The 16,998-nt window shown below is 38.0% G+C and overlaps 1 protein-coding gene across 2 annotated transcripts in view; it reads right to left on the reverse strand.

Moving 5' to 3' along the window:
- AAMDC (adipogenesis associated Mth938 domain containing) overlaps window positions 1-16,998 on the reverse strand; it is a 61,269-nt gene that overhangs the window by 39,162 nt on the left and 5,109 nt on the right. For both annotated transcript variants that reach the window (XM_057747870.1, XM_057747869.1), the window contains exon 2: window positions 14,446-14,595. In XM_057747870.1, the coding sequence (XP_057603853.1) occupies window positions 14,446-14,577 (132 nt within the window). In that variant the 5' untranslated portion in view covers window positions 14,578-14,595. The remainder of the gene's footprint in view (window positions 1-14,445; window positions 14,596-16,998) is intronic.

The following is a 16,998-nucleotide window of genomic DNA, read 5'->3' on the forward strand; positions in this document are numbered from 1 at the left end:
GCCACTGAGAGACAAATAGAACAAATGTGCCAGAATATTAAAAATGGGTGAACAAGAAAAAAAAAAAAGAAAAAAAAAATGGGTGAATGTAGGCTGGTGGTATACAAGTATTTATTATTTTTTTTCCAATTTGTTACATAGGTTCAAAATATTTCAAAATTAGCAAAGGGGGCTGGAGAGGTTCAACGTAGGCTTTCCCACGTCAAACAGGTTTAGAAGGTGAATGGGAAAACACAAGCAAAAACAAACAAACACTAAGCAGAAAGGGTTAGGGACAGCTCAGCTCATCTATCTTTCCTTACATAGCACGGTCCTGAGCACAAGAACCTTTAGTCTGGTCAAATGGACAAGACTCTGAGAATTATGTTACACTTTATACCAATTCCCTGTGTGATATATACAAATAAAACCACAAAATCAGCGATAGTTATAGAGGGCATTTTGGGGAAAAATTGAAGATAGACTGTATACTAAATAATAATATTGTATCAAGGATAATATCCTTATTTGTGAGAATGATATTGTGGCTATGTAGGAGAATGTTTATGTTCTTAGGAAAGAAATGCTAAAATATCTGCCATTTATGCTCAGATGATTGGGGGATAGTGTGTGTGTGTGTGTGTGTGTGTGTGTGTTTAGAGAGAAAAAACAAACATGGCAAAGTATTAACAACTTGAAGATTTTGAGAAAGAGTGTGTGGATATTTATCATAATATTCATACAACTGTTTTGTAGGTTTAATACTGTTTAAAATTAAAAGATGGGGTAAAATCAACTCTACTTCAATAAAAAAAATAGGTGGGGTAAAGTTTCCACATTTCCTTTGGTTCTCTTTGGATGCCTGCTAATTGGTTTGGCTTTCTTTTAAATTTACACTTTTGTCATATCTTCCTCCTTATCCCCTTTCAGCCTAACAAAAGGATATGTAAATGAAAGACCTATAGAAAACATAGAAAACTCTTAAGACAGATATTGCTTTAGGATAGAAGTGAGTGAAGACAATATATAATAGTAGAAAAGTATAGGCTTGGGACTTCCTAGGTGGCGCGGTGGTTAAGAATCCATGTGCCAATGCAGGCGACCTGTGTTTGAGCCCTGCTCTGGGAAGATCCCATGTGCTGCGGAGCAACTAAGCCCCTGGGCCACAATTATTGAGCCTGTGCTCTAGAGCCTGTGAGCCACAACTGTTGAGCCTGTGTGCCACAACTATTGAAGCCCACACGCCTAGAGCCCATGCTCTGCAACAAGAGAAGCTGCTGCAATGAAGAGCTTGCGCACCACAATGAAGAGTAGCCCCCCGCTCGCCACAACTAGAGAAAGCCCGTGTGCAGCAACGAAGACCCAATGCAGCCAATAAATAAATAAATTAATTAATTTAAAAAAAAGAAAAAAGTATAGGCTTTATAGTAAGACTCAGGTTAAAATCTTGGTTCCAAAAATTATTAGTGGTGTGACCCTGGAAAAGCTGTGTTTGACCAGGCACACAGCAGTTGTTTAATGATTGGTAGAGATTTGGGAGTAGGTAGTAGTAATTATTATTTCAACGACACTGGTTGAAGACAATAAATTTTCTTGATATTTCCATTCTGCAATCACTATATAATCTGCCCCTCCCACCCTTAAACTGATAAAAAAGGAATCACAACATTAACCTACTTCGGGAGGAATGTCACAAAGTATAAAAAATTATTTTAATGACATTTATAATGAAAAAGTCAGTGCAGCCAACATTTATTGAGCCCCTACTTTATGGGCACTGTGCTAAATGCATAGTTCTTGCCCTTAGGGGGTTCACCACTTAGTGAGGAAAACAGGTAAATACGCACTCAGTACAATACAGGTGAACTGCACTAAATCCTAAAATAGAGGCACAAAGTATTATAGAAATACTGAGAATGGACTAAGCAGCTCATTCTCACAAGGATTACCAGGAAGTGCTTCATAGAGGAGATAAAACAAAAGCTAGGAATTGAAGGATATATAAGATTTCAACAGGTACAAGGGGGAGCAGGTCATTTCAAGTAAAGGAAATGGTTTTAGCAAAGGTACAAAGAATGAAAGATCATGGTAGGTTTGTAAGGGAATAGTATTTGGTAAGGAATAGCTAGGTCTTCAGATGTGTGAAATATAGGGGATGAGACTGAAAGAAAAATTTTGAACTGTATCATTTAAAACAGAATGGCCCTGAACACTATCCTAAGGAGTTTTTGCTTAATTCTGAGGTCTATGGAAAACCTTTAAAATTTTCTAAGCAGAGCAGTGACATGACTAGCTTTATGTTGGCTGAATCAACAAATGTACTTTGTTGGATACGGTGGAGGAGAAAATCAGAGAAATAAAAATTTTGTCTGATGTTTCTCTTCTAGGTGACTGGGTGGATAATGATTCCACTAATGGAGATGCAGAACACAAGAAAGTACCTGGATATTTCGGGGGGGTGGGGAGGCAGGGAAAAGGAAATGAAATCAGCTTTGGATATATTCAGTTGATGTTGCCCAAGGAACAATGCATATGCAGATGTACAACATGTGATTGAATATTTTGACGGTTTGGATGACTGTTCAGCAAATATTCACTCCTCTTGTCCTCTTACTGTGGGCATACTGATGTGGGAACTTAAGTTGGTGAACCTGAGGCAAGCAAAGCCTTGAAATACACTTGCTCAGTGGTGCTTATGTTTGTGAGCTTCAGATAGCACTGTGAGAAGATCAGGTCCTGGCTAGCTCCAAGGTGGTAAGAGACATTTGGAGCACCCAGCCAACTTGCCAACTGAAGCTTGGAGTAGAGCTGTTCCAGATAGATCTATAGGCATGATAAAAAACGCTTATTATTGTACATCACTAAGTTTTGGGTGGTTCATTAAAAAGAAGAGCTGAACAAGGGAATTCCCTGGTAGTTCAGTGGTTAGGACTCAATGCTTCTACTGCCATGGACCCAGGTTCAATCCCTGCTCAGGGACCTAAAATCCTGTAAGCCGTGCGGTGCAGCCAAAAAAAAAAAAAAAAAAAATAGCTGAACAATACTACTGTATATTTACAGCATAAAAATTAACTAGAGATAATACTTCTCCATCAGTTCATGGCATAAACAATTGCAGTAGTCCAAAGTAATAAGAAATCCTCTAAATACTCTCAGGCACTTAACTCCCTTAAGGATTCCCTATTAAGCAGCATTTGTGTTTCATGTCTAAGACTTTTAAAAGAAGTAATTCAGTCATTTCTATAGTTATACTGGGAGAAACTAATAGTGTAGAGCAGTATTATGTGCTAGGCATTGTGCTAGGTAATTAAAGAAGAAAAGAAAACTTTAAAAAATCAAGTATCTACTATGCAACAGGCACTACAGTAGATGCTTTACAAAGATGAACATATTTAGTATTCAAAGCAACCATATGAAATATATTATTTTCCAGGTCCCACCTCCAAGAAATTCTGATTCAATAGTTGGGAGGAGTGAGGGAGATACAGAACATGCACTTTAAACAAGTCTCTAGGTGATTCTGATGCAAGAGGTCCATGAATCACACTGAGAAGTACTGAGTGATGGGACCTCCCCAGTGGCACAGTGGTTAAGAATCCGCCTGCTAATGCAGGGGACATGGGTTTGAGCCCTGGTCCAGGAAGATCTCACATGCTGCAGAGCAACTAAGCCTGTGAGCCACAACTAGCCCACATGCTTAGAGCCCGTGCTCTGCACAAGAAAAGCCACCACAATGAGAAGACCATGGAGCACAAAGAAGAGTAGCCCCTGCTAACCACAACTAGAGAAAGTCCACACAGCAATGAAGACCCTGTAGCCAATAAATAAATAAATAAATAAAATTAAAAAAAAAAATACTGAGAGAATGAATGAATTTGCATGATGGCATGCATTTTTAAAATTTATTTTTCCCAACCCATGTATTACTCTTAAATCAACCCATGACAAACAGACATTATCATTCTCCTTTTAAAAATGGTTAAACTGAGGCACAGTCAGGCTATATAACTTGGTTGAGGTATCTAGCTAAAATGTGACAGTGCCTGGACCTATAAATCTAAATATCTACTGGATATCTCTATCTAGATGCCCTAATGTAAGTTCAAGCTCAACATATTCCAAAAGAATTAATCATTTTCTCTGTGAAGCCTCTGCCCCAAACATAAACACATCTGTTTCTTTTCTTCATATACCCAGTCTCAATAAATGGCACCACCATGTACCTATTTATCCATGCTAGAATTCTCCTTTGCCTGCTAAATCTAATAAACTCTTTTACTCTGCCAATTTCACCTTCTTTTTTTAAATTAACTTTTTATTGAAGTATAGTTGAATTACAATGTGTTAATTACTGCTGTATACCAAAGTGACTCAATTATACACACACACACATATATATATACACCTACTTTTTCATATTTTTTTCCATTATGGTTTGTCATGGGATATTGAATATAGTTCCCTGTGCTATACAGTAGGACCTTGTTGTTTATCCATTCTATATATACCAGTTTGCATCTGCTAATCCCAAACTCCCAATCCAACCCTCTCACCTTAATAGTTTTCAAATTTGCTGTTTCATATCCACCCACACTACTACTAACTTAACAATAACAGCTTCATTTATTGAGTGCCTACACCATATCTAGCAGAGTACATTAATCCTTAGGTCAACTCTTTGAGGTGGGTAATATTACTATCTCCATTTTATAGATGAGGACTCTTAGGCTTAAGAGCTTTGATCTGATGTCCTTTTGCCTCTATGTAGATGAGTTCTAGTTTACACCTCAGCTTTTCCTCTCATGTTTCCTAGTTCTCTCTCCAACTAGTTCTAGAACACCTCCTCTTGTGTATTCTGCTGACAAATGAAACTTAACAAGATGAAAACTAAACTTATAGCAAACTTTTCCTATTTTCCTATTATCACCAATGGCAACTTCACAGTTTGTAGTCCTTAATGCTGAAGTTTATAAGAGGAGTCATGATGTAATAGAAAGGAACAGGAAATAATGTTAGAATATGACCTGAATTTCCTATTTGATTTCACGTTTTTCTAGCTCTCTACCTGGCAAGCATATAATCTTTGGCTTATTAAGTTTCCTTAAATACAGAATGAGGTTAAGGGTAATATTAACTTATGTAGTCTTATATGGGAAAAATATATAGTGTTAAATCCATTTTTGAAGGAAAAAATCTCTCCAATGTGGCACACTCATAAGTTGGTACTCCAATATATCTTAAATTGATAGTCTGGACACCCTTTGTCAATCACATCAACCTCCTGCTTAAGTATCTGAAGTGGCTATGCCTTGTCCACTGAATAGAATGTAAACTGAGCTCTGCAGATACCGACAACCATACCACTACCTACTTTTACACTGCACTAGCTTTACTCTATGAAACAATCCAATGGAGTCATTTGGTTCACAAGCATTATGGCTTCTTATTCCTCAGCTTCTCTCATTCTGTCCCTTCTATATCTCAATGCCCTCCCATTCCTTTTAACAATCCAGGTATATTTCATTCTTTAAGATCCAGGTTGGTAGCTAACAAGCAGCTAGGTGTCTGGATCAAAACAATGAGGGCATGCAGTTCGAAATGAAGGCACCACAAGACCACTGGGAGGGGTGGACTCACAATATAATCAAATCCCATACCCCAAGGTGGACAACCCAGAAACCGGAGAATAACTATATTACAGAGGTTCTCACACAGGAGTGAGAGTTCTGAGCCCCATGTAAGGTCCTCCAGCCTGGGGGTCATATGAAGCACCATGGAAAGGACTTGGCTTTGAAGGCCAGCAGTACTTGAATGCTGAAGCTCCTTAGGATTGAGGGAAATAGAGGCTTCACTCTTAAAGAGTGTACACAAAATCTCACACATACTTGGACCAAGGATAAAAGCAGTAATTTGACAGAAGACTGGCCCAGACTTACCTACTGGTCCTGGACAGTCTCCTGGTATGGGGGAGACCCTCCTGGTGTGGGGGGACATAGACAGTGATGGCAGAAACATCAAGGAGCATTCATCTGCACGAGCTCTCCTGGAGGCTGACATCTTGGCACATCAAGACCTGGCCCCACCGAACAGCCTGTAGGCTTCAGTTCTGGGACTCCTGAGTCCAAACAACAAACTGGGTGGGGACATGGCCCAACCTATCAGCAGACAGGCTGCGTAAAGACTTCCTGAACCCATAGCCACCTCTAGACAGGCTTCTAGACACAGACCTGCCCACCAGAGGGCCAAGACCCAGCTCAACATCAGAACTAAGAAAACTACAGTCCTGCAGCCTGCCGACTGAGTCTGCAAATGCAGGCCAGATACTACCCTGGGATCAGCTGGCCCCGGACCCCTGGATGACAAGAGGGGAGTGTACTGCTGGAACACATAGTATATTTCCTAAAGAGGGCCACCTTTTCAAGGTGGAGAAACATAAGTAACCTACCACATACCTAAAAATACAAATAACAATTTAGACAAAATAAGGAGACAGAGGAATATGTTTTGGATGAAGGAACAAGATATAATCCCAGAGGAAGAACTAAGTGACATGGAGATAGGCAATCTACCCAAGAAAGATTTCAGAGTAATGATTGTAAAGATGATCAAAGAACTCAGGAGAAGAATGGATACACAGAGCAAGAAATTACAAGTTTTTAACAAAGAATTAGAAAATATAAAGAACAACCAAACAGAATTGATGAATATAATAAATAACTGAAATGAAAAACACACTAGAAGGAATCAATAGTAGACTAAATGAAGCAGACGAATGGATCAATGAGCTGGAATACAGAGTAGTGGAAATCACCACCACCAAACAGAAAAAAGAAAAAAAAAATGAAGAGAAGTGAGGACAGTTTGAGAGACCTTGGGGCAACATCAAGCACACTAATATTTGCATTATAGGGGCCCTAGAAGGGGGAGAAAGAAAGGGTCTGAAAAAATATTTGAAGAGATAGTAGCTGAAACCTTCCCTAACCTAAGAAAGGAAACAGTCACCAAAGTCTAGGAAGTGCAGAGAGTCCCATACAAGAGTAACCCACAGAGAAACACACTAAGACATACTGTAATCAAAATTACAAATATTAAAGGTAAAAACTGAAGAAATCAAAAAGGAAATCAAAAAATACCTAGAGACAAATGACAATGAAAACATGACGATCCAAAACCTATGGGATGCAGCAAAGTCAGTTCTAAGAGGGAAGTTTATAGCAATACAATCCTACCTCAAAAAACAAGAAAAATCCCAAATAAACAATCTACCTTACACTTAAAGAAACTAGAGAAAGAAGAGCAAACAAAACCCAAAGTTAGTAGATGCAGAGAAATCATAACGATCAAAGCAGAAATAAATGAAACAGAGACAAAGAAAACAATAGCAAAAATCAATACAACTAAAAGCTGGTTCTTTGAGAAGATAAATAAAATCAATAAACCTCCAGCAAGACTCATCAAGAAAAAGAGGGAGAGGACTCAAATCAATAAAATTAGAAAGGAAACAGGAGAAGTTACAACAGACACTGCAGAAATAAAAAGCACCATAAGAGATTACTACAAGCAACTATATGCCAATAAAATGGACAACCTGGATGAAATGGACAGATTCTTAGAAAGGTATAACCTTCCAAGACTGAATCAAGAAGAGATAGAAAATATGAACAAACCAATCACAAGTCATGAAATTGAAACTGTGATTAAAGATCTTCCAACAAACAAAAGTCCAGGACCAGATGGACTTACAGGTGAATTTCATCAAACATTTAGAGAAGAGCTAACACCCAACCTTCTCAAGCTCTTCCAAAACATTGCAGAGGAAGGAATACCCCCAAACGCATTTTATGAGGCCACCATCACCCTGATACCAAAACCAGACAAAGATACCACAAAAAACAAAATTACAGACCAATATCACTGATGAATTTAGATGCAAAAATCCTCAACAAAATACTAGCCAACAGAATCCAACAACACAGTAAAAGCATCATACACCATGATCAAGTGGGGTTTATCCCTGGAATGCAAGGATTCTTCAATATACACAAATCAATCAATGTGATACAACATATTAACAAACTGAAGGATAAAAACCACATGATCATCTCAATAGATGCAGAAAAAGCTTTTGACAAAATTCAACACCCATTTATGATAAAAACTCTCCAGAAGGTGGGCATAGAGGGAACCTACCTCAACATGTTAAAGGCCATATACAACAAACCCACAGCAAACATCATTCTCAATGGTGAAAAACTGCAAGCATTCCCTCTAGGATCAGGAACAAGACAAAGATGTCCACTCTTGCCACTACTATTCAACATAGTTTTGGAAGTCCTTGCCACAGCAATCAGAGAAGAAAAAGAAATAAAAAGAATCCAAATGGGACAAGAAGAAATAAAACTGTCACTGTTTGCAGATGACATGATATTATACACAGAAAATCTTAAAGATGCCACCAGAAAACTACTTGAGCTAATCAATGAATTTGGTAAAGTTGCAGGATACAAAATTAACACACAGAAATCTCTTGTATTTCTATACACTAACAATGAAAGATCAGAAAGAGAAATGAAGGAAACAATCCCATTCACCATGGCAACAAAAAGAATAAAATACCTAGGAATAAACCTAACCAAGGAGGTAAAAGACCTGTACTCAGAAAACTATAAGACACTAGTGAAAGAAATCAAAGATGACACAAACAGATGGAGGGACATACCATGTTCTTGGATTGGAAGAATAAACATTGTGAAAATGACTATACTACCGAAAGCAATTTACAGATTCAATGCAATCCTGATCAAATTACCAATGGCATTTTTCACAGAACTAGAACAAGAAAATTTTACAATTTGTATGGAAACGCAAAAAACCCTGAATAACCAAAGCAATCTTGAGAAGGAAAGATGGAGTTTGTGGAATCAGGCTTCCTGACTTCAGGCTATACTACAAGGCTACAATGATCAAGACAGTGTGGTACTGGCACAAAAACAGAAATATAGCTCAACGGAACAGGATAGAAAGCCCAGAGATAAACTATGGTCAACTAATCTATGACAAAGTATCCAAGGATATACATTGGAGAAAAGGCAGCCTCTTCAATAAGTAGTGTTGGGAAAACTAGACTGCTACATGTAAAAGAATGAAATTAGAACACTCCTTAACACCATACACAAAAATAAACTCCAAATGGATTAAAGACCTAAATGTAAGGCCAGTCACTATAAAACTCCTAGAGGAAAACATGGGAAGAACAATCTTTGACGTAAATCACAGCAAGATCTTTTTTGATCCACCCCCTAGAGTAATGGAAATAAAAACAAAGATAAATAAGTGGGACCTAATGAAACTTCAAAGCTTTTGCTCAGCAAAGGAAACTATAAGCAAGACGAAAAGACAACCCTCAGAATGGGAGAAAATATTTGCAAATGAATCAACAGACAAAAGATTAATCTCCAACATATATAAACTGTTCACTCAGCTCAATATCAAAAAAACAAGCAACCCAATCCAAAAATGGGCAGAAGACCTAAGTAGGCATTTCTCCAAAGACAACATACAGATGGCCAAGAGGCACATGAAAAGCTGCTCAACATCACTAATTCTTAGAGAAATGCAAATCAAAACTACAATGAGGTATCACCTCACACTGGAGAGAATGGGCATCATCAGAAAACCTACAAACAGTAAATGCTGGAGAGGGTGTGGAGAAAACGGAACACTTTTGCACTGCTGGTGGGAATGTAAATTGATACAGCCACTATGCAGAACAGTATGGAGGTTCCTTGCAAAACTAAAAATAGAGTTCCAATATGACCCAGCAATCCCACTGCTGGACATATACGCAGAGAACACCATAATTCACAAAGACACATGCACTCCAATGTTCATTGCAGCATTATTTACAATATCCAGGACATGGAAGCAACCTAAATGTCCATCAACAGATGAATGGATAAAGAAGATGTGGTACATATATACAATGGAATATTACTCAGCCATTAAGGGGAATGAAATTGAGTTATTTGTAGTGAGGTGGATGGACCTAGAGTCTGTCATACAGCATGAAGTGAGTCAGAAAGAGAAAAACAAATATCGTATATTAACACATATATGTGGACTATAGAAAAATGGTACAAATCAATCAGTGTGCAAGGCAGAAATAGAGACCCAGATGTGGAGAACAAACATATGAACAAGTGGGGAAAGTGGGGAGGGTTGGGGGGTAATGAATTGGGAGATTGGCATACCAAATAGTACACTCTAAGTATATGCTGTTTATTGTCTGTTAACTGTATCTCAATAAAAGTTCTTAAAAAAAATAATAAAGAGAGAATATCAAAAACAACAGGGAAAAGCAACAAAATACATACAAGGGAACTCCCATAAGGCTCTCAGCTGATTTTTCAGCAGAAACTCTGTAGGCCAGAAGGGAGGGGCACAATATACTTAACTTGATGAAAGAGGAAAAACCTACAATCAAATAATACTCAACACAACAAAGCTCTTGTTCAGATTTGATGGAGAAATCAAAAGCTTTGCAGACAAGCAAAAGCTAAAAGAATTCAGCACCACCAAATCAGCTTTACAACAAATGCTAAAGGAACTTCTCTAGGCAGAAAAGAAAAGGCCACAACTAGGAACAAGAAAATTATGAAATTGAAAAGCTCACTGGTGAAGGCAAACATACAATAAAGATAGGAAATGATCCAAACACAAAGCTGGTAGGGAGGTTAAAAGACAAAAGTAGTAAAATTATTTGTATGCATAATAAGTGGTAAAGGGATACATAAAACAATTAGATGTAAAATATAATATCAAAAAAGTAATTGTGGGACTTCCCTGGCAGTCCAGTGTTTAAGACTCCACACTTCCACTGCTGGGGGTGCTAGTTCAATCCCTGGTTGGGGAACTAAGATCCTGCATACCGTGAGGTGTGGCCAAAAAAAGAAAAACAAAAAAAGCAATTGTGAGGGGAAGAGAGTACAAATGCAGGTTATTTAAAATGCATTTGAAATTAAGAGACCAGCAACTCAAGCATGTATATATATACAGACTGCCACACAAAAGCCTCACAGTAAACAAAAATCTCTAATAGATATATACACAAAAAAGAAAAAGGAATCCAAACAGAAGAAAGAAAAACATAACACCAAAGATAGTCATCAAATCATAAGAGAAGAGAACAAAAGAAGGGGAAAAAAGAACTCACAAACAAATCCAAAACAACAAAATGGCAATAGGAACACACATATCAATAATTACCTTAAATGTAAATGAACTAAATGCTGCAACCAAAAGACACAGACTGGCTGAATAGATACAAAACAGGACCCATATATATGCTGCCTACAAGAGACTCATTTCAGATCTAGAGACATACTGAATGAAGTGAGGGGATGGTAAAAGGTATTCCATGCAAATGAAAATCAAAAGAAAGCCAGAGTAGCAATACTTCTATCAGAAAAAGTAGACTTTAAAACCAGGACTGTCATAGAAATAAAGAAGGATACAATACATAATGATCAAAGGATCAATCCAAGAAGAAAATATAACAATTCTAAGTACATAGGCACCCAACACAGGAACACCCCAATATATAAAGCAAATGTTAACAGACATAAAAGGAGAAATTGACAGTAACACAATAATAGTGGGAGACTTTAACACACCCCACTACCCCATCCCCACTTCTGTGGTCACCTTGAAAAGCAACAACCTGAAATCAGTGAAAACCACCAGCTTTGCAATCACTCAAGGTGGAATAATGGATTAAAGCTCCTTCAAATGCCCATTCCCAGAGAACTGTCATTACTTGATCTGTCTGGTGGTTCCTTGGAAGACACCACTCATAGGCTGTCTTTATTTTATCTGACTTGGAGCTCGCCAGTGCAAACCATCTTTTCTCCCAGAGAAGCTTGTCAGAAACAGTCATAGACAATTGTTTAACAGTGTAGCTGCCTGAGGCAGTAGACAGCAAATGAGAGGTTCCAAAAAACTAAAATGAAAAAAATAGGAAATGAGATGTTTATAGAGGGCTTTGAAAAGCTCAGATATGAACCTTGATATTGGAAAGGCCATACACATGTCCAGGGTTGTGCACATGCTCAGGAATGACATGGGAAGGCCCTAAGGTCACAATTCTGGGTAACTTTGAGAGTCTACATAACCAAGGAGCAACCAGTTTTAAACTGTTTGACTAAGTGTTGACTGCATACCCCAAATTGCATACAGAGCGCCTGAGCACAAAGTGGAACACCTATTGATTTCAGGCATATACAGAAACTCTGTCATTGTTTCAGGAAACCATATGTAAAGAACTAAAGGAAAGCGTGAGAACTGTATCTAACCAAATAGAGAATAACACTAAAGAGATAGATAACCTCTATCTGAATACTGAAATGAAAATTTCACTAAAGGGGCACAACAGCAGGTAAGAATCAGCAAAACTGAAAGATAGGTAAATTGAGATGATCCAATCTGAGAAAAAGGATAGAAAAATGAATGAAAACAATGAACAGAGCCTCAGAGACCTGTGGGACACCAAAAACCCTACCAAAAATACAACAAAACAAAACAAAAAAACACAACATACTCCCTAACAGTTTTCAGAGGAGGAGAGGTAGAAAGGGCAGAAAGAATATTTGAAGAAATAATGGGTGAAAACTTCCCAAATTTGATGAACAACAATCTACACATCTATGAAGCTCAATACATTCCAAGTAGGATAAACTCATAGAGAGCCACATGTAGATGTATCATATAAAATTGTCAAAAGCTAAATATAAAGAGAGAATTTTGAAAGCAGCAAGAGAGAATTGACTTTTCAAGTCCAAGGAAATCTTAATAACATTTGATTTCTCATTAGTAACCAATAACGCCAAAAAAAGTGGGATGACCCTTTCAAAGTGTTGAAAGAAAAAGACTGTCAATCACAAATTGTATATCCAGCAAAACTATCCTCCAAAATGGAAGGATCAACATCCATCATTACAGGATGAAGAGCTCCACTACCTATACTTCAGTGAAAATTATTAAAAGAAACAACCTAAAAAAATTATTTTTAAACCCCAATCATTCAAAGACTTTGGAAATGGTCCAAAGAGGAGACAGCAGATTAAGAAATATGTATTCAAGGAATTCCTAGGTGGCACAGTGGTTAAGAATCCACCTTCCAGTGCAGGGTACATGGGTTCAATCCCTGCTCCAGGAAGATTCCACATGCCACGGAGCGGCTAAGCCCGTGCGCCACAACTATTGAGCCTGTGCTCTAGAGCCCATGAGCTACAACTATTTAGTCTGTGTGCTGCAACTACTGAAGCCTAGAGCCTGTGCTCTGCAACAAGAGAAGCCACTGCAGTGAGGAGGCTGCACATCACAAGGAAGAGTAGCCCCCCCTCGCCACAACTAGAGAGAGCCCGTGTGTAGCATCGAAGACCAGACACAACCAATAAATAAATAAAAATTTTTTTAAAAGAAATATGTATTCAAGAAAAAATATAAATATTTGGTAGGAAAGGTGAGAATCTGTGATATTTCAAGAAAAACTGCTGCCTGTCTCCCTCCTCCTAGTTCAGTGAGGTAGAGACTCCACTCCAGACTGCTGCAGCCAAGAACACAGGGCTATTTCTTCTCTCAGCTACCAGCTGCAAGGCTTTCCTCCTGGGAGAATCAGGACATCAGTGTTTCTTATACTGCCTACAGCTATCTATTGCTAAAGCTAAGTCCCAAGTGAGCGTGGTGGGGAAGCAGGGGTTCCCTTCTTTTATCCAAGCTCCAGTCATGGAATGGAGACTGTTTGGGGCATGGCACTCTGAGAATACTGGAGGAAGTGCAATATAAGGGAAAGGTAATTTCAAATCACAATGACATAACATTTCACATCAACTAGGATGGTGTAACAAAAACAAAGCAAAACAAACAAGAGTAAGTATTGGTGAGGAGGGATTTAGAAAAATTGGATCCATCATACATTTCTAACACCTATAATGTAAAATGGTGCAGTTACTTTGGAAAACAGTCTGGCAGTCCCTCAAAAAGTGAAACACAGAGTTACTGTATGACCCAGAATTTCCAATCCTAGGTATGTACTTAAGAGAAATGAATGATTTTGTTTATATGAAAATGTCTAGAATAGGCACATCTATAGTAACAGAAAGTTGTAGTTGCTAGGAGTGGAAGGAAGGAAGAATGGACAGTGACTGCCAGTGGTTATGGGGTTGCCTTTGGGGTGATGAATGTATTCTGGAGTTAGCAGTGGTAGCTATTGTGCAAGGTTACGACAAAACGTCCATTGAATTGCATACTTTAAAACCTGAATGGTGAGTTTAATGGTATGTGTATTACATGGAGAGAGAGAATGAAAGAAATAGTTACTTTTTACTTGGAACTTGGTCCTTATGGCTTAGGAGTTTGAAAATCACTTAGTTAGTCTTATGCAGTGTCAACCATACACTAATAGCTTACCTCAGTTCCTGTTTCTCTCCAATCCCAAGCCCGACTTCCCCCTGGCCATACTTTGCAGTCCTTATAGATTTTAGTAGAGCCTTGTACTTTCATTTGACCCCATGAGAGGGAAGAAATTTCAGGGGAAGACATAAGGAACTTAACTTAGCTCTGAAATTAAAAGAAAAATATACTAAATCAGTTTTAAAGTAAGGTTGAAACAGCTCCAAAATACAGGAACTATACTATAAACAGAATATATTTCAAAATATAATGCTACATACAAAATGTAGTAAGCCCTGGTCCTCTATGAGTTAGGAAGCATCTTTCTCATTTATGTAGTGTCACTTCTTCTCCAGAGGTCTAAAAAGTGAAATGTTATTCTTGGGATCCTGAATCATCCAACCATGGAAATTAGATACTACAATTACTTCTCAGACTCTGGAGGGAATTCTCAGGATATTTCTTGAGAGAGAAAATTAAAGGTGGAGATTTACTTCAGCATGATGGAGGGAGGAGATTGACAAATCCTTTCCCAAAAAGCAGGTATAAAGCTGGACAAAACTGTCAAAATAACGATTTGGTACTCTGAAAATAATATTAAAGGCACACTACAAACTGAGAAATGCTTATTCATGAAAACCACTGAATCTCAGGTAAGAACAGTAAGATGTTTGTTGTTCTTGCCTGGGATTACTCCCATGCCCCTAGATCATAGAGGTTCAAGTTGATTGGTGCAGAGCATGAAAACCAACAGTCTTGCTGCTAAGGCAGAGCAGGCTCACTTGATTTAGAGCATTATCAGTTAACCTGGTGATCTCAATGGCAAGTAAATATGGATGGCAGGTGGCTCTGCTTCCTTAATATTGTGAGCCTGTTTGGAGCACGCAATGGATTGTCCGAGTAGGCAGGGATTGAAAAGGAATTCCCAAGAGGTTCTTGATAAGTTCTCTAAGTATCCAGAGTGGAACAAAGGCTGTGAAGCATATAAATCAAAGACAGAAATAGGCCTAAGTCATGGAAATGTTCTGAGCCAATAGAGCCTACAGAACATGCAAAGTGAAGAGGTGAGAGGGCTCAGGAGGACTCAGAAGAATGTAAGAGCCAGGGAAGAGATGAAAACAGCATTGATGTTGAATGTACTCCCCAGTGCACACACTGATCCATCAGCAGAGAGGGTAAATCTTACTGGCTTGAGGTATCTGAGCACAATCTTTGATTAATCTTTGGCTGGACACTAAGATATACAGGCACAGAAGAGATCCCTAGGAGGAAGCCAAGCTTAAAAATGAAAACAAGGGGAATTCCCTGGCGGTCCAGTGGTTAGGACTTGGAGCTGTCACTGCTGGGGCCCAGGTTCACTCTGGTTGGGGAATTCCTGCAAGCCACGTGGTACAGTAAAAAAAAAAAAAAGGAAAAAAAAAGGAAAATAAGGGGGGAAAAAAAGCCCTTAATACATATTTCAGTGGCCACACATTGCATGGGAGACAGAATTCACAGATTTAGTTTAGGAAAGTGACTAAACAGAAACAAACAAACAACAACAATGCAGGGGGAAAATCCAAATCCAGACTTTCTCTAATACATTATCTAACATGTCCAGTTTTCAATAAAAAATTACAAGACATGCAAAGAAAAAAAATGTGACACTAATCAACTGAAACTGTATCTGAGCAATCCCATATATTTGATTTAGCAAAGACTACAAAGAAGTTGCTATAAATATGTTCAAAGAACTAAAGGAAACTATTCATAAAGAATTAATCAAAGTTATGATGAAACAGGGGAGGGGCAAGTTAGGAGGATGAGATTAAGAAATACAAAATGCCATGTATAAAATAGATATGCAACAAGGATATAACTCCCTATAGCACAGGGAATTATAGCCATTATCTTGTAATTTTTAGTGTAGTATAATCTGTAAAAAAGCTGAATCACTACGCCGTAAACCTAAAACCAATATGTAAATCAACTATACTTCAGTTTAAAAATTATGACAATGACTCAATGAATATAGAATCTCAATAAAGAGACAGATATTTCAAAAAAGAATCAAATGGAAATTCCAGCATTGAGAAAAGCACAATAACTAAAAGCTGCTTGATTCAGGTTTCTCCAGAGAAACAGAAACAGTAGACTATATACATTAACAGATTTACTTCACAGAAGTGGCTCATGCAATTATGTAGCTAGTGCAAAATGTGTAGGGAAGGCTGGCAGGCTGCTAACTCTTAGGCAGAAATTGTCACTGCAGTATTAACATGTTATTTCATCTTCCTCAGGAAAGCTCATTTTTCCTTTTGAGGCCTTTCAACTAATTGAATGAGGCCTTTCAAGACTATTGAGGATAATCTCCTTTATTTAAAAGTCAACTAACTGAAGATGTTAACTAGATCCACAAAACACCTTCATAGCAGCACCTATATTAGTGTTTGATTGGATAACTGAGTACTATAGCCCAGCCAAGCTGACACATAAAATTAACCATCACAGTCCACCCCTTGTTAATTTGGTACCTATATACATGTCCTTAAACTGTATTTAATCTCCAAATAAAGACAATAACAAAGTGAT

This window comes from Hippopotamus amphibius, chromosome 9 (assembly GCF_030028045.1).
Source record: "Hippopotamus amphibius kiboko isolate mHipAmp2 chromosome 9, mHipAmp2.hap2, whole genome shotgun sequence".
Classification (NCBI taxonomy): domain Eukaryota; kingdom Metazoa; phylum Chordata; class Mammalia; order Artiodactyla; family Hippopotamidae; genus Hippopotamus; species Hippopotamus amphibius.